We start from the raw sequence: 22,119 nt of genomic DNA, 5'->3' as shown, positions 1-22,119 counted from the left end.
AATGAAAGGACAGGGCCTCTCATTGCCATGTGCAAGTCCCAGCTGGAGGGCAGGGCCCTCCCAGCACAATCATAGCCAACGGCTGTGGTTTTAAGCTTGAACCTACGTCCAAACACGTAGCCCCACGTGCCTTGTGATAGAGTTCGGGTGCATGTAGTTAAGTGAGGTTGAAACTCACAAGAATGCTATAAACAACTTGATAACACCCCTACTTTGCCTCGTGGCATCTGCTATAAAATAAAGACACGGCTTGTGGGCGCTGGCGCTGTCTCCTCATCAGGGAGCAGCATCCCACCAACACCCAGCTTTCATTCTCTTGTCTGTCTTTTCTCAATCCTTTCACCCCCCCACTCAGGGTCACTCAACCAGGCTGAGCTGGCATGGCACATAAGGCGCCCTGGGGCTGAGTCTGCCATGGCCGAGTCGGCTCCCCACATATGGGGCCCGACCAGGGACTGAGTTCGGGGTAATTTTAAAAAGTGGTCAGGTGAAAGGAGGCTCCAAGGCGCAGAGAGTAAGCTTAAAAAACAAAAGTAAGAAAATAAGAAGTTGCCGAAACTGGTTTGGCTCAGTGGATAGAGCGTCGACCTGCGGACTGAAAGGTCCCAGGTTAGATTCCGGTCAAGGGCATGTACCTGGGTTGCGGGCACATCTCCAGTAGATGTGCAGGAGGCAGCTGATCGATGTTTCTCTCTCATCGATGTTTCTAACTCTCTATCTCTCTCCCTTCCTCTCTGTAAAAAATCAGTAAAATATATTTTAAAAATCTAAAAAAAAAAAAAAAAAAAGAAAGAAAATAAGAAGTTAAGCTTAAAAAGCAAAAGTAAGAAGGCCAAAAAACAAAAATAAGGTAGGGAGCTGAAGTGTGGTAAAATTAGCTTGGTGTAAAACATGGGAATAATGCTTAATCGAAGCATTTTTAAAGTAAGCATTTTTAAATTTCTTAAGGAGAGAATAAGTAAAAAATAGACAAGGGGTGAGGCAGAAAAGCATAAAAAGAAGTGGATCCCTAAAAATAAAAATAAATAAATAAATAAGCGGTAGAAATAAGCAGTAGAAAATAAGAAATCGCTTAGGTTTTGTTAAGCTAAAGATAAGTAAGATAGAAATAAGCTGGAGAAATAGAGAAATAGGTAGAAATAAGCGGTAGAAATAGAGACCTAAGCGGTAGGAAATAAGCTGTAGAAATAAGAAATAAGTAGAAATAAGCGGTAGAAATAGAGAAATAAGCAATAGAAAGTAAGCGGTAGACGTTAGAAAATAAGCGGTAAGAGAAATAAGCAGTAGAAATAGAAAATAAGCAGTAAGAAGCAAGCAGTAGGAAAATAAGAAGTAAACAGGAAGATATAAAATAAGGTAAAAATCTCCTAGTTTTTGTTTAAGCCACTGTAAAGTAAAAGATGGCTGTGGTTGATGTTTAAGGAAGTAATTTTTATTTTAGACCTAGATTGTAAGCTCTTGCAGCAGTTGCATTGTTTTTGGGCTTTGGTTATCTTTGCTTGTGCGACCTGATAGCTCCCTGGGACTTTGGGTCTGTGTGAGATGCCAGACTCAGAGTTGGAAGTCTCCAGCTCTGCGGGACCAAGGGTTGCTCGTTCCCATGCAGCAGCGGCTAAAGAAAGAAGCTGAGAAGGGACCAGACTTCCACCGGCGTGGAAGGGGCTGATTTGACTGGGACTGGTGCAGACTCAGTGGCGAGGTCAACCGTCCAAACAGCCTGATCAAGGGGACTAGTTTTGCATTGGCAGCATTTTACTATGCAAGTGGCCGAGGTATCAGCATGGAGTCAGCTGAAGAAGATAGCGACTGAGGCCAAGAAGATGTTAGAAAAACAAGTGGAAGCTATGCTAGCATTGGTGAACTGTCAGTTTTCTGTAAAATCTTGCGGAGCTAAATCTAAGGACTCTGGGTGGAATGTCCTGAAAATGTTAACATGTTTGTAGTCTGATTTTGCATTGGTATTGCTTTGTTATTAGCCAGAGTTTTGTTCTCTTGTTAACATTGCTGTTTATAGTTTTGTTAATAACCAGAAGTCTGTTTTGAATATGCTGAATAATTTGTTTAGAGTTTTTTGGATAATGTAAATGGGCGTGTTTAAAAACAAAAGTAAAGGGGGATACATGGGGGGCGGGTACAGTGTCTTGGCTAGGTTCAAACCTTGGACTAATGAAAGGACAGGGTCCTCTCATTGCCACATGCAAGTCCCAGCTGGAGGGCAGGGCCCTCCCAGCACAATCATAGCCAACGGCTATGGTTGTAAGCTTGAACCTACGGTCCAAACACGTGGCCCCACGTGCCTGTGTGATAGAGTGCATGTAGTTAAGTGAGGTTGAAACTTACGAGAATGCTGTAAACAACTTGATCACACCCCTACTTTGCCTCGTGGCATCTGCTATAAAATAAAGACACGGCTTGTGGGCGCTGGCGCTGTCTCCTCATCAGGGAACAGCGTCCCACCAACACCCAGTTTTCATTCTCTTGTCTGTCTTTTCTCAATCCTTTCACCCCCCCGCCCCCGCAACTCAGGGTCACTGAACCAGGCTGAGCTGACATGGCACATAAGGCACCCTGGGGCTAAGTATGCCATGGCCGTGCTGGCTCCCCACATAATACATTAGAGACAAATAGCAATTGTTTTAGATCAAATAATTTTAGAACTAGAAGAAATCTTGCCATTATTTTGCTTAGTCCCTTCCTTTTGCCAATGGAACAACAAAATGAACCCCAAAAAAATGAGCGAACTTTCAACAGTCAGATATATATTTCATAAAAAATACTAAAACTTCCTAAATCAATATAATTTCCACATTGCTTTTAATAAAGTTAAAAATCTTTGTCCGATTCACAATGCAGTGATATTTTAATTATTGAAAACCAGTAGAAGACACACTAGGCAAGTAACCAATTCTAATTTCTTGGACATTTCAGTTCTTAGCTTCAGGATCTTCATCTTTTTAGATGACATCTGAAGTTCCTTTCATCTCAGTAATTCTATGATTTTTTTTTAAATCCTCACACGAGGATATGTTTTATTGATTTTTGAGAGAGAGAGAGAGAGAGAGAGAGAGAGAGAGAGAGAGAGAGAAAGGAACACCAATCAGTTGCCTCCTGTACACACCCCAACCAGGGATAGAACCCGCAACCTATGTACGTGCCCTAACCTAGAATCAAACTCATAACCTGTTTGGTGCATAGGACAATGCTCCAAACAACTGAGCCATCAGGCCAGGGCAGTAATTCTGTGACTTTTAATACAAAACTTTAAAACAAAAGTTTCCCCTGTCACAATGCTTTAAAATTATCTATTCACTAGAGACCCAGAGCATGAATTTGTACATGGGGGGAGGGGGGTCCCCTTGGCCTGGCTGGCGATCGGGGCCAGCCAGCCAAGGAGAGGGACTGCAGGAGGTTGGCCATGGGAGCAAACTGACAACCCAGCCGGTCGGAGGGAGGAACTGCAGGAGGTTGGCCAGCTGTGGGAGGTTGACTGTGGGGATGCACTCACCACCAGGGGGCAGCTTCTGTGTGGAGTATCTGGCCCCTGGTGGTCAGTGCACATCATAGCTACTGGCCGGTCATCCAGTCGCTTAGGCCATATATATATATATATATATATATATATATATATATATACACACACACACACACACACACACACACACACAGACTAGAGGCCCGGTGCACAAAATTCATGCAAGAGGCTCAGCTCCTGCCGCCGTGGCAGCCACCTCCTCTGCCTCGGCCCCGGCCGCCATGGCTTCATCTGGAAGGACATCCGGTCTAATTAGCATATTATGCTTTATTGTTATAGATGAGTCTAACTCCCTTGCTAGACTATAATGATCCTTATTCATCGTGTATCCCCCAAAGCTAGCAATGCAGGTTAAAAAAAAGGGGGAGGGGGGTGGGGAGACATCTTCTAAATTCCTAAGATGAAACATGTTTCACTTATGAAATCCCAAAGTATAAATAATACATTTCATAACCAAATTATCTATTATGTAAAAATTCTGACAAAACAAAACAGTATTTCTCATTGTCATATGGCAGTGAATTTTTTAAGACCATGTCCAGCCTCAAAGTAGCCTGACCTATTTTTCGTGATGATTGCAGAAAGGAATACTATGGAGAAAAGGTCCTAAATTATTAACTAGATAATTAAGTAAATAATCTATCCTTAGATAATCCAGATGTAAATATACAAATACTATCAATCTCAGATGGACATTGACAACAGATAAGCACTAAATAACTATATTCTTTACTTTATATTTCAATGCCTGGAAAGAAAAGTAGAATACTTAAATAATCAAAACAAAAATACCACATGCCTTTTATAAGTACACATCAAAATATTATCATGTCTCCAAACATGCCATTTGAACTTTAGCTACTTACTTGGTGGGCCAAGGACATCTTTGCTATCACCAAGAAGCTTTTAGTGCAGTGTAATTGAGCAGCGAACAAATACAATCCAAACAAGGAAGAAGCACAATGCATCAGGATTGAAGCAGCAGTGAAACAAAAGGACAAGGAAAATAGCATTAGTTTATAAGTAGAAAGCACATGCACATCAATTCTAATAATCACAATTCAGAAGGAATTTCCTTTTCCAAACATAAAAAGATCTTGGCTTAGGCATTATCCAATATTTGTTTTATTCTGGAAAATGAAGGTAGAAAGAGAAAAATGAAATCACCTAAGTATTTTGTTTTGAAAATTACTCAAGTCAAAAACTACTTTCAATTAGAATTTAAGATATGGGTTAGGAGTAGTAAAAATTATTTAGAAATGTAAGGTTCAGCCAAATGTATTCATTCTTAAATTTAAATAGTTTAAAATTATATAGCACCCATGCACTATTAAGTATTAGTTCTGCATGCCAAGAAAGCACTTAATACTATATGGTAATACAGTCTATTTTTTCTATAAAAAGAAAGGAACATTTACTGAGTGCTTATTATATTCCAAGCATTGTGCAAACACCTTTTACAAAGATATAAACAAAATAATACAATTATTTTCTCAAATGGCAAAAACACAAAGAGGAATATTGATTAGAATGATAAATTTTATTAAGTCAGACAAAATTTCCTTAGGGCCTACTAAATATCAACCATACCACCTAGAGTTACTAATCTTTAGGAAGTTATAAGACCCAATTCTTAAATGAATAACTTGAAATCAACTAAAAGAAACAGAAAAAAAGATCGCTGACCTTTAGTTACTATTTAAACATACAACATTACACTAAATGCCACCTACGGACAAGTGTTTTGGTTTCCCTTAGTAGGAACAAAGTCATTAGCTCTCCTTCATTTCAAATACCAACTATGATAACATAACAAAACTAAATAACAACAAAAACAAATATTCCCACCAATTACATTATTGCTTGGCCTTATTTAAGGGGAATGAGGGAGTCTTAATTGGTTATGACAATTAATAGCAGTTGTTTGTTTTGGGCTGCTGCTGTCTCCTAGGAAAAAATCTTGGCCCTGTTAGTTCCCTGAAGTGATGGTTATTTCACAATGCTTGAAATTATTTTCCAATGCCTTTTAAAGGCATTTGCTTAAAAAATAAATAAAGGCATATGCTTTATTGATTTTTCTATAGTTGCCCATTTAAGTGCATTTTTTTAATAAACTGATTTCAATTTCATAGGATAAGAAAAAAAAAACCCACAACCTCAGTGATAATGAACTAATTATGCTAAAGTCCTTATTACCATGTGAGAACAACTAGCAAGCATGTGGTAAGAGATATTTATGGTAGGCAATCTCTAAAAGGGCACAGTGATCCCCACTTCTTGGTGTATAATCTCCTTGCTGAAATCACTTCTAATGAACAGAATATGGCAAAAGGGAAGGGATGTTACTTCTAAGATTAGATTGTAAAAAGATTATCACTTCCATCTTGTTTGGAGTCTCTTATTTATCACCAGGGAAGCCAGTTGCCCAGCCTTGTAGAGGCCCAGGACTCAGAGAAACAGGTCTGTCAACAATCACTGAGTGAGCTTTCAATTTCCCATCTTGACCCTTCTCACCTGCCCTTCCAACCCACCCAGTCAAGCCTTCAAGCAAGACTGCAGCAGGCCCAGCCGGCATGGCTCAGTAGTTGAGTGCTGACCTATGAACTACGAGTTCACGGTTAGATTCCTGGTCAGGGCACTTGCCCAGGTTGCGGGCTCAATCCCCAGTGAGGGGCATGCAGGAGGCAGCTGATCAATGATTCTCATCATTGATGTTTCTATCTCTCTCTCCCTCTCCCTTCCTCTCTAAAAATCAATAAGAATATATTTTTTTTAAAAAGACTACAGCAGGTCCCCTTCTCAGTGGCTTGCATCTATATAGAGATTTTGAGCCAGAGACAACTAGCAAAGCTGTTCTTGGATTCCTAACCTACAGAAATTGTAAGATAATAAATGCTTTTCATTTTATACCACTTACTTTTAGGATGATATGCTAACACCAATAAATATAACATTGGAAACGGAAAGAAGTTAAGAAATTGACAGAGACAGCTGTGGGAAACTACAAATGTTTCACAGACATTTTCTAAAAAAATGTTCCTGTACTAATATGAATAATTACTAGTTTCCCTAGTTTTATCAGGAACTTCCTAACTGAAAGCAATGGTTCTAAACCAGCAATTCTCAACCTGTGGGTCGCAACCCCTTTGGGAGTCAAACGACCCTTTCACAGGGGTCGCCTAAGACCATCGGAAAACACATATATAATTACATATTGTTTTTGTGATTAATCACTATGCTTTAATTATGTTCAATTTGTAACAATGAAATTGGGGGTCACCACAACATGAGGAACTGTATTAAAGGGTCGCAGCATTAGGAAGGTTGAGAACCACTGTTCGAAACATTTATACATGGTTGGGAGTGTTTAATTTCACAAGGTTGGTCATATTTGAAGGTTTTTGAGTTGGGCTTAAATTTACTTTCATTGTACAGTTCTGTTATATTCTCAATTTTTGTTGATTAATAGCATTTTCTCAACTTTTGTACAGTTGTACTCCTTGCCTGCTTATTCCCAGAAAATAATCCTTAGTACACATAGCAATTTCTGAATATTTGTTTCAAAGTATGCTGGCTTTCAATTTTATATCCTAAAGCATCTTTGTGTCATATAAATCTAATTCTATTGATTTAATCTAATATTATTTTCAGATTAAGAAAATGAATAATAATTAAAATAAGCATAGTCTAGTACAATCATAGATCCATCCATGCATCTAAATATTTACTGAACACCTACTATATAGACAGGTATTACTTTAGACACAAGAAATATACTAGTGAGCAAAACAGACAAAAATCCTGTCTTTGTGGCAGTTATGTTCTGATGGGGGTGATGAACAATGACATAATAAACAAGTAAAAATATGTAAGAAAATTCGGACATATAAAATGTTAGGGAAGATAGAGCCCTGGCCGGTTTGGCTCAGTGGATATAGCGTCAGCCTGTGACTCAGGGATCCCAGGTTCGATTCCGGTCAAGGGCATGTGCCTTGGTTGCGGGCGCATACCCAGTGGGGAGTGTGCAGGAGGCAGCTGATCGATGTTTCTCTCTCATCGATGTTTCTAACTCTCTGTCCCTCTTCCTTCCTCTCTGAAAAAATCAATAAAACAGATTTAAAAAAAAAAATTTAGATAGAGTGTCCTAAGAAGACTTCCCCACTACAGGGTTGACTGAGTAAAATGAGGTTAACTTACCTTAGGACATAAAAAGGAAGAGTATTCCAGGCAGAGGGAGGAGCAAGTATAGAGTAGAATATTGACAAGGAAGCAAGTTTGGAGTGTTTGAGGACTAGTAAAAAGGCCAAAGAGGCTGAAATACACTGCAAGCAGGCGAGTATTAGGAGGAGATAAAGTCAAAGAAGTAAATGGGTGTCAGATTGTACAGAACTTTATAAGACCTAGCCATAACTTTGATTTTATTCTGAATGAAATGAGGGCCACTGAATGGCTCTATGAAAATGAGTGACATAATCTGATTATTTTTTAATAGAAATGCTCTGGCTGCTATGTTGAGAATAGACCAGGTACAAGGGTATATAATCAGTTAGGAGGTTACTGCAATAAACTAGGGAAGAGATGAAGGAGACTTGAACCAAAGTGGTAGCAGTGAGAGTGATGAGAAGTAGCTGATATCTGAATATATTTTTAAAGTAAAGCCAACAGGATTTCCAAATAGACCAACTATGGGATTTTAAAAAAAAAGAGGAATCAAAATGATGTCAAATGTTGAGGTCTGAGCACTTGGAGGGACAGAACTGCCATTATCTGATATGCAAAAGACAGCGAGAGCAACTAGTTTACAGGGAGAAATGTAAGTAGCTCAGTTTGGAACAGGTCAAGTTTGAAATGCCTGTTAGACATCCAAATAAAAATGTGAAACAGGCAGTTGGACAAACAGACCTGTATAGGGAAAGGTGTAAATTGGTAAGAAATTATTATAAACTGGAGGCCCAGTGCACGAAATTTGTGCACAGGTGGGGTCCCTAGGCCTGACTGATGATCAGGGCCAATCAGGTTACCTGCCTCTCCGCCTCCCCACCGCTTCCTTCCCTTGCTGCACTCGTCCGCCACCACCCACCCCCCAGTTTCCCATCCCAGCCTGGGGCCTGGCCCCAATTGGGTGATGGGGACCTGCCAATTGGGGGTAGGGGGGAGAGGGCCCAGGAGGTTGGCCACCAGCCCTGAGAAGGGAGCCAGCCCTTGGACCCCCTGGGAAAGGGGCCACATCTGCCACCACCCACCCCCGGTTGGTTCCCAGTCCCAGCCTGGGGGCACGGCTGGGGAGAGGGACTGGGAGATTGACCAGCAGGCCCCATCAGTGATGGGGGCCTGCGGGCTAGGGGCAGCTCCTGAGTTGAGTGTCTGCCCCCTGGTGGTCAGTGTGCATCATAGCAACCAGTCCTTCTGTCGTAACAGTGGCTTTTAGGCTTTTATAGATATAGATTACGATGTTTGTGAGAGTTAGGCTATATTACCTATTAGATTAAAAAATGCCACAAGAATAAAGAACAGGCACCAGAAAACAAATAATGGAACAGAACTGAAATACTCCAAATAAAAGCAGAAGCACCATGAAAAATAAGCATGGCCTCAGAAACCTCCCCCAGGAAGATGTGGAAACCAAGGCATTAAATTGGGATGCAAGTGAAATCCTCCCAGAGTTGCTTGCAAGTTTGAAATGCCTGTTAGACATCCAAATAAAAATGTGAAACAGGCAGTTGGACAAACAGACCTGTATAGGGAAAGATGTAAATTGGTAAGAAATTATTATAAACTGGAGGCCCAGTGAACGAAATTTGTGAGATCTATACATAATTAAAGATTAGAAGTTAATTTTACTAAGTAATTTACTAACTTCTTATTCTTACCACTTTTAGGACCTGGATCTAATTTGTGCAGTTCCATATTGTATAATACATGAATAAAGACAATGTGAAATTACTGATGTGGAAACACTTTACACAAGCATCTTGTAAGATATTAAAAACAGACAAACAAAAAGCTAGCCACTTTCCTTGACTTTTATTAGCAAACCAAAATACTACTAGAATCTCCAAAGAATCTAGGATCGTTTCTTCAGCTTGTTCAGAAAAAGACCATTAAGATTTGACACACACATTTTCTCTATTTGAGTAATTTATCATACTTACCATTATCCCTTAGACCAGCGGTTCTCAACCTTGGCTGCACATTAGAATCACCTGGGAATCTTTTTAAAATCCTGATTTCTGCGCCTCATCCTCCAGAAATTCTGTGTCTTTGTTATGGGGTGAGGCCACAACATTAGTAACAAAGAAACAGAATTTCCATAGGATGAGGCCCAGAAATCAGGATTTTAAAAAGATTCCCAGGTGATTCTAATGTGCAGCCAAGGTTGAGAACCACTGCCTTAGACAATGTCCACAAAGTCACCTCAATAATCTTTTTAACATATAAATAAATACTCTCTTTTGGCAGAAAGTATAGGCTGAAAATAGTAAAGTTATACTGATATGCAAGTGTATTACCAACATACTTTAATTAAAAGCATGAAAGTCATTACTAAATTTAGTCTACAAATCTCAGAAAAAGAACATTATGGAAAAAAATGTGATTTTACTTTAATGTACTTTTAAGTATTTGCCATGAATAATTAGCATAAAATTTGCAATCTTTAAGAAATGTAAAGGAATAGGTAGAAGCTCATAATCAATCACAGCCTGTGTCCCGGGAAACCTCAGTCCAGAGCTATCCAAGACAGATAGCTACCCTGTTATACAAAATAATGCCATGAGATCTATACATCAACTTGATTCCATTGCCTTTAGCACAGCATCTCCTTAACATACACATTGATTTGATTTAAGTCATCTTTTGATCTTAAGTGAAAGCATAACAAGCTTATCAAGCACTGATATGAGTACACCTCGAAAATAAAGATTCAAGCAGGTGGAACCTCTACCCCAATAAAGCTAATCAGGTTGTATTCCTAGAAGCAATCCTACTGCAGTTGGCTCTCAGAAGCCACAATTCAGAAGCAGGATTACATAAAACATCTCAAGAGTGCTCTACTTAGTGTTACTTTTGGCCCTTACAGCAAGAAACTTCAGTGAGGGATATATAATGCAGCTGACATCTGTTTGTTCTTTCAACATATAACTGAATTTCTACATTCCTGCAATTGCCTGCAAAACATACACGTGCACATTTACCCCTGAGCTTTACAGGAGAGATTTTAAGAAATATTTTTTCTGGGAACCAGAGCTTATTACTGCTAAGAAAATATGATCTGACTGGCCAGGCATTTATTTTAAAATAACCTAATCACACATTTGATCCCACTTTTGACCCCCCACTTCTAGGAATGTATACTAAGGTATCATCCAAAATGGTCAAAAAGATGTGTGTATGTATGTGTGTGTATACATATATATATATATATATGTATATATATATATATATATTTCACAATATCATTTTCAGTCATCTAACCTATTTAAAACAAGGTATAAATTAAAAATATAGTCATACAATAAAATACTATCATTAGTCATTAAAGGTTTTTTTCACTGACTAAAAAACATCCATTATATATTGGCTTTTAAAAGTACTTTATAAAAAAGTATGTATGATATGACTCCACTTCTCTAAAATTTCATATGTAAGATATACACATATGAACACACAGGAAATATGTCACCAAAATATTAACAGTGGTTAGCTTTATAAGGTAGAATTTTATTATATTTTATATTGTTTAACTATGCCACAGTACTATGTATTATTCTTACAGTAAAAATGATTATGCCTATTTACATTTTGAAAAAAATAAAAACACTTTTTAAACTAATCTTTTTAGGCTACGTACTTCTTAGAATGACAAAATAATCTATGATTAAATCCAATAAAAATATATTTTAAGAATCCAACTTGAAATCCTAAAAAAAATATTAAAATGTTAACACTTCAAAAAAATAACACCATATATATTACTCACTGTCTCTTCACCTTCAGCAACTTCTGAATATGGCAAGATCTAAAAAAGAAACAAATTTTCTCAGGAGTGATTTAATCTCATACACCAGAATCTGAATCTAGACAGCACCCACAGTTGAGTAAATGAATTAAGAGGTGCATTAATCTTTAAGTAGCAAAAAAAAAAAAAAAAAGAAAGAAAGAAAGAAAGAAAGAGAGAGAGAGAGAGAGAAAGAAAAGAGTGCAACATTAAGCTTACACCAGAAACTAAATCCTTAAAAAAAAAAAAAAAAAAAAAAAATCCTGAGGCTTTAGGAAATTAGTCAATCTTCTAAGAAGTTCTCTCTGGAATGTTCTTTGTTTTTTCACAGACCTTGATTACAAAGCATTGCCATCTGTATGTTCGGACACTATTGCAAATTAAGTTCTTGTTATAGAATTTTATTAACAAAGGAAGGGCTTTAGTTTGTTTTACAAAACATTATGTAACGAAGAGCACTCAGCAGTTTTCCTCAGAAACAAGATTCCACATCAATTTGCCTAATTTTTCAATGGTACCATCTTCCTAAACCCTTTAGTCATCTGAAACTCTTTTTCCCTTACATCTGAACAAGTCATTAAGTTCTGATGATTTTTACCTAGACAATGTCTTTCTCACACCAAGCCCTTTCTTTCAATTTCTATTAATACAATGTAGGGCCAGATCCACTTATCTCATTTATCAAATTTTGCCTCTATCTCCCTTTCAATAGATATTCCTGCATTCAATCTCACTTCATTCATTTACTATGTTAGGTATTAAAATTCACAAACATGATAAAGACATGTTTCCTACTGTCAAGACAATCACCATATATTGAAGACTATATGTATTGTGTAGTAATTTATTTGACAAGTTATCTCCAGTCTACCTAAATTACTCATTTTTAAAGCTAGCCTCATAATTAGCAAGTAATTTAACTTCTGTGAAGTTAATTTTTTCCTCTATGAATACATAATTATTTAAACTTACAACTTTCCAGACTTTGCTTTATACATTTTTTTTTTTTGGTTAATCCTCACCTGAGGATATTTTCCCATTGATATTTTCGAGAGAGTGGAAGGGAAGGATAGAGACAGAGACAGAGAGAGAGAAACATCAATGTGAGAGAGACACATTGATTGGTTGCCTCCTGCACGTGCCCCAACCAGGGCCAGGAATAGAGCCTGCAACCAAGGTTCATGCCCTTGACCAGAATCAAACCCAAGACCCTTCAGTCCATGGGCTGACACTCAATCCATTGAACCAATCTGGCTAGGGCTGCTTTATAGATTTTTTTTAAAGCAATATATAGACGTAAGGCAAAATTACTTAGTAGTAAAACAAATGACAAAGACTACGGATGGAGAAGGGAATGATTAATTTACCAACTATGACTTTAGCCATGTTGCTCCTCTTTAACTTAAAAACATTGATAGCACCCATTACTTAGAAAATAAGCTCCAAACACCGATATTTAAATTTTCTACAATTATTCACTCCACAGAAATGTTTTGATCTCCTATGAAATAGCCTTGCACTCCACAGCTCCACTTACGTAAATTCTATCTAGGAAAATTGATTGCTCAGAGTGATCTGCAATTTTGTACCTGTTTTCTTTTTGCTTCCCTGCTCAGTAGCTCAAAAGTTCTCTGACCCTGAAGGCTCAACTCAAATAGCCAATTCTGCTACCAAACTTCAAGCTAAAGTTATCTTTCCCCAACTCTGGCCTTAAAATATCAACTTGTTTGTTTTTACAATTCATAGTTATCTTATAGTATTTTCTCTGTTGCTATCATAAAAAATTAAACTGTTATTTAACTTTTTCCTGGTATTATAATGGTCTAGTACAGTTCTGTCAAATAGAACTTTCTGCAATGATGAAAATATTCTACTGGTATATCTATGCTAATCAATAGATATAGCTACATATAGCTATTAAATTGTTGAAATGTAGCAAGTGAGACTGAGAGATTAAATATTTAACTTAATCACTTTAAATGTAAATTTGCCATAAATAGTTGCCCTATTGGACAGCTCAGGTCTAGTACAACCTTACCTTTCCCCAGCTCAACTTAATTGACCACTCTCTATCTAGCATTTGCCACTACTGGCCACTCCTTTTCTCAAAACTCTCTTCCCTTTCCTAGTTTTCCAGCTATTTTCTCTGCTTTCTCTTCTTCCCTCTCTCTGCTTGGCTCCCTTCCTTTTCTGCCCGCTTAAGATAGTTATTTCCCAAGGCTGCACTCTGGAATCTCTCCTGTCCTCATTCAATATGCTTTCCCTGACTTGATTTTTAAATGGGCTCTATTCCCTGACAATTCCCCAAATTAGTTTCCCACCTACCCTCTTCTGAGCTCCAACCCCTTAAGACCATCCCAATCACCTTCCCAGTACATTCATTCTTCTTACCCCAGATAAAATATCACATCCTTGGTTAAGATCTTTCCTAACTTCCCATGTCAAGCATAACAAAGGGATACTATATCCCAGCCAGGCAGAAAAAGGGATATTCCATCTGATTGTCACTGCATCCTTCTATCAGGCAGAACTGCAGAAAGGAGCTCCACATGTTTCTAAGGACATTGCCCCTGTACCTCCGTCTTCCTGACTAAGGAGGTGGAAAGACCTCTCACTCACCTTTACCCCAAATCTCAACACTTACAGCCCAATCGGCAATCTGCCTAACAGACCTGTGAGTTCCACGCTTGGCTCTTTTCTCTGCCTAGAAAACTACATTTAGGACTCTGTTCAAAAGTCACTTCATCAGAAGACTTCCATGATATTCCTAGAAAACAACAACATCCATCCCCTATGCCAGTACTCTTTCCCCTGCTTTATTTTTCATCACAACAATCATCACATAACATTTATATATATAAAAGCCCAGTGACAAAATGGTGGAACAACCAGAATGATAAGTCGAGCAGTCGCTATGATGCGAACTGACCACCAGAGGGCAGAAGCTCAATGCAGGAGCTGCTCCCTGGTGGTCAGTGTGCTCCCACAATGGGAGTGCCATTTGGCTGACCTGGATGAGTGGTGCTCCCACAGCAGGAGCAGCCGCTCAGAGGGCGGGTCCACAGCCGTTCAGCTGACTGGGATGAGCGGCTGAGCGGCGCTCCCACAGCAGCCCATCCCAGCAGGCCACGCCCTTCACCAGTGCACGAATCCATGCACTGGGCCTCGAGTAGTATATAATTATGTATTTTTTTCTTCTTCCACTAGAATGTTAGTTTCACTGGAGTAGGAACTTTGTTTTGTTCACTGTTGTACTGCTTAAAACTAGAACAGAACCTGACACATGGTAGACACTCAATGAATACTGAATAAATGCATAAATGAAAAGGGCATAATCATTATTATAATCCTAATATCTAGCAAAGAATTTTTTACATGTAGCTTGCTGAGTTACTTGTTTACTAAATGAATTAGCTTAAATTCTCTACAGCAAAAAACAATCTTATTCAGCTTTGTACTTTACAAAACTTAACATTCTGCACACTTAATATGGATACACAAAGAACTAATATGGATTACAATCATGAAATCTCTCTACAAGATTCCCTGGGTAAACAAATAAATATCTTAAATTTAATTTTCTTATTTGTTCATGAGAACTGTCCTAAAATTATTATACTAAAAATTCAACATAGAAAAGTGCCTCAATGCTAAAAATATCCTTAGTTGTGCTTACAGCATATTCATATTTTCTTCAACTATCAGTCTTGGCTATCATCATATGCCCAAATTCCAATGTTAGGAATTCCCCCATCCTTTCTCTTAAATAATTCTGTCCTTTATAAATAACATTGTTACAGATTCACCATTGGTTTTTGGTAATGGAACAGAAATTGTATTTCTTTCAGTACTAATGGTCTCTTGCCATGATTACATCAACCTCCTTCATCTAGGTCTTCATATACAAGGAAAGTTCAAAATCATTCAATATGTCAATTATAACTAATGCCGTGCATCTGGTGAGACTGCTGGTGAAGTTTGTGGTTATGAAATCAGGGGGAAAAAGTGATTGTCTACTAAAAAAATAAACCCGTAATCATGGCCTTTGACCTTACTAACATTCTCCTCTATATCCAACCTAACCATCCATGGTTACCTGAAAATGTTATGAATGAACAGAAACCATGTTATCACATCACAATCATGCCAGGTTAGGTATGAAACTAGTTCTATGAGATAGCTCATGTATATAAATATCTCAGTGTATGATGCTTGCTCTTACGACCTATTTAAATTATTTTGATTCTGAGTCTGAAATAAGAGCTTATGTTACTTGGAATTTCACTGTGGCCAATTCTTCATACAGATGCATGAGCCTATATCCTATATTTAATCATGACCAGGATCTGAATTAAGACATAAGGACTAGTAGAGCATAGGGAATATTGTCAATTAGCTATACTAATAAAAGGGTAATACGCTAATTAAACCCGGTCAACCAGACATCTTCCCGTCATCCGGTCCTCCTTCCAGACAAAGCCACGGTGGCAGGGGCCAAGGCAGAGGCGATTAGGGGCAATCAGGCCGGCAGGGGAACAGTTAGAGGCGATCAGGCTGGCAGGGGAGGGCAGTTAGGTGCAATCAGGCCGGCAGGGGAGGGCGGTTAGGGGCGATCAGGCCAGCAGACAGAGGGGTTAGGGACGATCAGGCAGGCAGGCAGAGTGGTTAGGGCGATTAGGCAGGCAGGCAGGTGAATGGTCCTGGACTGGAGAGGGTGCAGGCCAGGAAGAGGGACCCCCCCGCCCCGCCAATGCACAAATTTTGTGCACCAGGCCTCTAGTATTTTAATAACTATGTATGGTGTCAGGTGGGTACTAGACTTATCAGGGGGTCGCTTTATAAGTTACATAAATATCTAAGCATGATGCTGTACAGCTAAAACTAATATAATATTGAATGTCAACTATAATTGAAAGGTAATTAAAAAAAGACTTAAGGACTACATAGCAAATACTTTCCTTCTAGAATTCTATTCTATTTCTAACATATGACTGATTGGTATATCATGGTGTTCAGTAGCAAGCCACAGACAAGATTGTGAATAATATTACGGAAAAATCAACCTCCATGATTCATAGTATCTACCACACATAAAAATGCAGTTAGCAACGGCTCTTCATGTGTCAGCAACTACATGGTGCCTAAATGCCGAAATATTCACCCCAGATAAAAAAGTCAAAATTAGTTACAGGTGAACAAAGCTTTGGGTTAAATAAAATAAATCATGTACTACATACTTTTCAAAGTATACATTAGGCAATGTATGTAAAAACTTTAAAGGAATGTTTAAAAAAGGCTAGGTATAAAACATATCCGTTTATACATAAACATATTAGCCTTTGCATTCAATGACAAGAATAACAGAATTAGAGTATCTGTATTGAAACCTTAACATACCCACTGACTAGCAATGTGATCTTAGGAAAATTATAACCCCTTCAGAGCCTCAGTTTCTTCATCTCTTAAAGCAGAGACAGTAATATATATTATATACCTCACAGTATTATGGAGACGATAAATGAGAAGGTCAGGACTCATAAAAATTGTGCAAAAAAAATTGTTTTCTCTCCACACAAATACAGTAGCCCAAACACGACCGTGACAGAGGAACATCAACAATTGGCTGCCTCCTGCACAGCCCCTATTGGGGAACGAGCCTGCAACCAGGGCATGTGACCTGACCAGCAATCAAACCAGCAACCTCCTGGTTCCTGGGTCGACGCTCAACCTGAGCCAAACCAGCGGGGCCATAATAGAAATTTAATAAATGTTAGTTGTTACTCATTTCCTCTAGTTTTACTTTCTACTAATTCCCCTAAAGTAGTAAACAATATTCCCTGTAAGACTCAAAAACCTGCTCTGAACATAATATAGTAAAAAACCTAGCAACATAGCTGTATATTCACTGAAGGTAGGTTAGTTTGCTAAACTCAATAAATGTTTGACCAAAATTAAATTTTATGTGTACATGTACATGTGTATACAGTATATTAATGTATGTGCATGTACATACATTAATATAAATCCATATACATATACACATACACACTAAAAAGTTCATTCTCTCTCCCAATCTCTTTCTTGCTCCATTGCTGCTGTTTTCACTTTAAATTTATATTAAATTATAAATTTACAGTAGGGGACTTCTGAAATCGCCATAAGTTAATGAAAACCTACTAAAGTGATCTTGAGTCTGGATAAAAATCCTTCCTTGTTCTCCCATCACAGTTGGTAGGTATAGATTTTCTCTAACTTAAAATCAAATTTATCTTCATGTATCTCCAACATGATAAAACCCCAATCCTTTGCATAAAACCTCTTTCTGAGGTTTATGGGACTCCCATGTTATTTCATTTTTAAGTAGGAAGAAATTTATGTTAATCCTTTGCACTCCACTGTCCCCTCTTAGGGGACATCGGAATTCTAGCATATCACTCGGATGTCCCCTCTCAGGGGACACTGCAGTTTACTAGTGATTACGGGAAATTGAGTTATTTCAACGCAACTTTTTGAGACATGCATGTTTCCCTGAAGTTTTATCTTGAAATGGCACAAGAAATTAAATCAAAATATTGTAAAATTACTAAGATATATACAAGAAATGTCAGCGGGTTTTGTGCCGGATTCAACAATAAACTACATATTCCCGATGTGGGACAAAGAAAACGGGACTGCATTGTGTGTTCTAACAGGAAAACACCTGGTGGCAGGCGTCAAACCACTCATTACTGTCAAACATGCACTAATCAGCCTGCAATGCATATTGGGGAGTGTTACAAAACTTATCATACTGTACAAAATTATAAACAATAAAATATTGGTTTTTTTGCAAACATACATTCCTCGATGTCACCCAATTCATATAAGTCCAATATCATTATAATACGTTACTTGGTTCCAAAATTATACTAAATAATACGAGGGTCTGTAAATGCACGTTTCCGCCGCAAAGTAGCGTCGAGTAGCTGGTAGCCAATGTCCAGAATGGTTCGGAGTGCAAAGGGTTAAGATTCTTAATGCACGTACAGTGGGGCCTTGACTTACCAGTTTAATTCATTCGGAGACCGAGCTCGTTAAGGAGCTCGTTAACTCAAATTACTCTATCAACTCAATGCAAAAAAAGTCAGTTTTCCTCCTCAAGTCTAGTTTAGCAAAAAAAGAAATCTACTGGGTAAATGGCATGACCTATTTACTTGGAGATAGTTACCTTAATAGTTCTACTTTTAGCCGAAGCCAGTTTGGCTCGGTGGTGGAGCGTCGGCCTGCGGACTAAAGGGTCCCGGGTTCGATTCCGATCGAGGGCATGTGCCTGGGATGCGGGCACATCCGGATGTGCAGGAGGCAGCTGATCGATGTTTCTCTCTCATCGATGTTTCTAACTCTCTATCTCTCTCCCTTCCTCTGTAAAAAATCAATAAAATACATTTAAAAAAAATAGTTCTACTTTTGACCTTTAAATTGTGGGCATGTGACAGCGGGCAAGGATCTTATATTAATGAACTGCCCAATATAGCTACTGTTCTTTTGAAGCCTTAGTCCATTTTCAGCCACCACCTTAGCCATTCTTCATGCTGGGAACACAAAGCCAAAAAGAAAGTAATCGATTTCTTTTTGCAAATGGGAACTGAGTCACTTATAAGTAACTAACACCCTCCCTAAAGCCATGCCTAGTGATGGATGGATGGGGAGCAACCCTCGAGTAGAAGAGAGTATAGTACCACAGATGGAGGAAGGTAAGGGAGGTGGAGGTAGGAAGTAAGATTGGGAGCCATTGTTCTGTGCCCTTTTCTCTTTGCAATAATGGATAGATCACTGTCCTTCTTGTCTTTACCACCAGGGCAGAAAAAGATTTTCAACCAACCAGAGGCATTAAACACAGTTCTAAAGACTTTTGTTTTTAAACTGTGCACATGTACAGTTGCAGTATGCACATACATGCCAATGAAGAAACTGACCACTACCTTCCACTGCCCTTTCCCCAAAATGAACTGAATATAAATAAGGAGGCAGCTTGTGGAAAAGAACTATGGCCCACAGCACAAATACAAAAAGTTCTCTAAGAAACAGAACTTAAGAATGGAAGGGGCAAATGAGGAATGATGAAGCAACAATTTTAACAAAAGGTTCTCTACCCTAACACATGTATTCCCTAGGTTGAACAAAAGAGTCTCTGTGTTCCTCCCTTTTTATCTGGGACAGCATGAGACAAGGCAGTTAATATTCCCAGGAGAATATTATTTCCAAGAAAGTATAAGCTCACAAACAAAAATAATGTCCTACGGAGCTCAAGTGCTGTGAAAGAAAACAAACTGAAAAATCTTGGTAGAAGAAGCAAAAATTAGTGAACCAAGTTTAAAATAACCATAATAAAGACATGGAAAAATATTGTAAAAATAAAGCAGAACCAAGCAATCATAAAGAAAACAGCTAGCAATACCGGCTATAAGATAGCATGGTAAAATAAAGTATTCAGCAGGTTTCAACAACAACAAAAAGACACAATAATAAATTAGTGAGCTGGAATAATAATAAAAGAATTCAACAAGAAAGCATAAGGAGAAAAAAGATGGAAAATATTAAAAAAAAACTTAAGAGAGATGTAAGATAGAAGCAAAAGTGCCACATTCACAAAATAGAAGACCCCCAAAGAGGACATGATGGGCTTTTAAAAAAACTAGAGGCCCAATGCACGAAATTCGTCCACTGCTGTGTGTGTGTGTGTGTGTGTGTGTGTGTGTGAGAGAGAGAGAGAGAGAGAGAGAGAGAGAGAGGAGGAGCGCACGCCTGATCACTGTGGGATTGGGCCTATACCAGCAGAGAGAGAGAGAGAGAGAGAGAGAGAGAGCCTGATCACTGTGGGATTGGGCCTATACCAGCAGTCGGACATCCCTCTCACAATCTGGGACTGCTGGCTCCCAACCGCTCGCCTGCCTCCCTGCCTGATCACCCCCTAACCGCTCCCCTGCCAGCCTGATCACCCCTAACTGCCCTCCCCTGCCAACCTGGTTGCCCCTAACTGCCCTCCCCTTCAGGCCTGGTCCTCCCCAACTGCCCTCCCCTTCAGGCCTGGTCCCCCACAACTGCCCTCCCCTGCCGGCCTGGTCGCCCCCAACTGCCCTCCCCTGCTGGCCATCTTGTGGCAGCCATCTTATGACCACATGGGGGCAGCCATATTGTGCAAGGGCATGATGGTCAATTTTCATATTACCTCTTTATTGTTTAGGATATATTAAATCTTAAATAAATTTGAAACCTACACAAAATGAGTAAATTTCTTGAAAAATATGAAAAGCTATAGACTACCCCAACTCTCTCCCTTAAACATGTGTGGAGAGCTGCTACAGTGTTTGGACAGGTTCAAGTCTTGGACTGAGGAGAGGGCACAGTCCTCTCATGGCCACGTTCAAGTCCCATCTTGGAGGGCAGGGCCCTCCCAGCACAATTATAGCCAACAGCTGTAGTTGTAAGCTTGAACCTATGGTCTGAACACGTGGCCCCACGTGCCTGAGTGATGTAGGCTTGATAGAGTTCAGGTGCATGTAGTTGAGTAGGATTGAAACCAACGAGAATGTTGTAAACATCTTGATCACACCTCTACTTTGCCTCGTGGCATCTGCTATAAAATAAAGACAAGGCCTGTGGGCACTGTCGCTGTCTCTCAGAGAAGCAGCATCCCACCGAGACCCAGCTTTCATTCTCTTGTCTGTCTTTTCTAAGCCTTTCAGCTGCCCCCACTCAGGTTCACCCTTGGCTGTGCTGGCACGGCACAAACATGCATACACAAAACCAAAGACTCAGCTGTGTAGGGATTTTAAAAAAAGAAAAAAATTATTTGTAGATGATATGAATCTGACAAAATAAGTCAGCATTCAACAGATATCTGTTAAATGTCAACATGAAGAAAGAAAATAACAGCAACAACAACAAAATTCCTTGAAGGTATAGATCATGTCTTAATGCTGAGTTCAGTTATGAAATAGGCAAATTTTATCTTGGTCACCACTCCCTCATTCCACCGCCATCACCTTCTGGGTCTCTCTTTTCTTAACAATTATTCTTCTAAGTGTTGGTTGCTGAAGATTTAAACAAGCAATTCTCAAACTTTTGTGTTTCCAGATTCCTTTATACTCCTAGAAATTACTGAGGACTCCAAAGAGATGTTATTTATATGGATTATACCTATTTATATTTGCTATATGATAAATTCACTGACTCATCTATTCACTATCAAGGTCAACATCAAAGATGGTAAGTCATGTTGATAGTATACTCTTGATAATAATGTGATAAAATGGTATTTACCTTTGTGGTATCCTCCCAAAAACCCATAAGCCCAGTCTAATCATGAGAAAAACATCGAACAAATCCCAATTGAGGAACATTGTAAAAAATATCTGATCAGTATTTCTTTCTTTTTCTTTTTTTTATATTTTTTTAAATTAAATCTTTATTGTTTAGATTATTACAGTTGTTCCTCTTTTTTTCCCCCATAGCTCCCCTCCACCCGGTTCCCACCCCACCCTCCGCCCTCACCCCCTCCCCCACACTGTCCTCACCCGTAGGTGCACGATTTTTGTCCAGTCTCTTCCCG

General features: G+C 38.9%; 1 protein-coding gene across 8 annotated transcripts in view; it reads right to left on the bottom strand.

The window, feature by feature from the left end:
- The window catches only part of OSBPL8 (oxysterol binding protein like 8), a 160,497-nt gene that overhangs the window by 82,389 nt on the left and 55,989 nt on the right, over positions 1-22,119 (bottom strand). For 2 of the 8 annotated variants that reach the window (XM_070409680.1, XM_070409682.1), the window contains exons 3-4: positions 11,511-11,549; positions 4,399-4,435 (exon numbers count right to left, since the gene is read on the bottom strand). The exons of 2 other annotated variants lie outside the window; for them this stretch is intronic. In XM_070409680.1, the coding sequence (XP_070265781.1) occupies positions 4,399-4,435; positions 11,511-11,549 (76 nt within the window). Of the gene's footprint in view, positions 1-4,398; positions 4,436-11,510; positions 11,550-22,119 lie in introns of those variants that run through there. 4 more of the 8 variants (XM_070409683.1, XM_070409684.1, XM_070409685.1 and 1 more) reach the window with 2 other exon arrangements.

Source organism: Myotis yumanensis, unplaced genomic scaffold (assembly GCF_028538775.1).
Source record: "Myotis yumanensis isolate MYYU_CA2020_CCGP unplaced genomic scaffold, mMyoYum1.0.hap1 SCAF_3, whole genome shotgun sequence".
Taxonomy (NCBI): domain Eukaryota; kingdom Metazoa; phylum Chordata; class Mammalia; order Chiroptera; family Vespertilionidae; genus Myotis; species Myotis yumanensis.
Note: the sequence above shows the minus strand (reverse complement) of the source record. Positions and strands in the feature narration are given on the sequence as shown.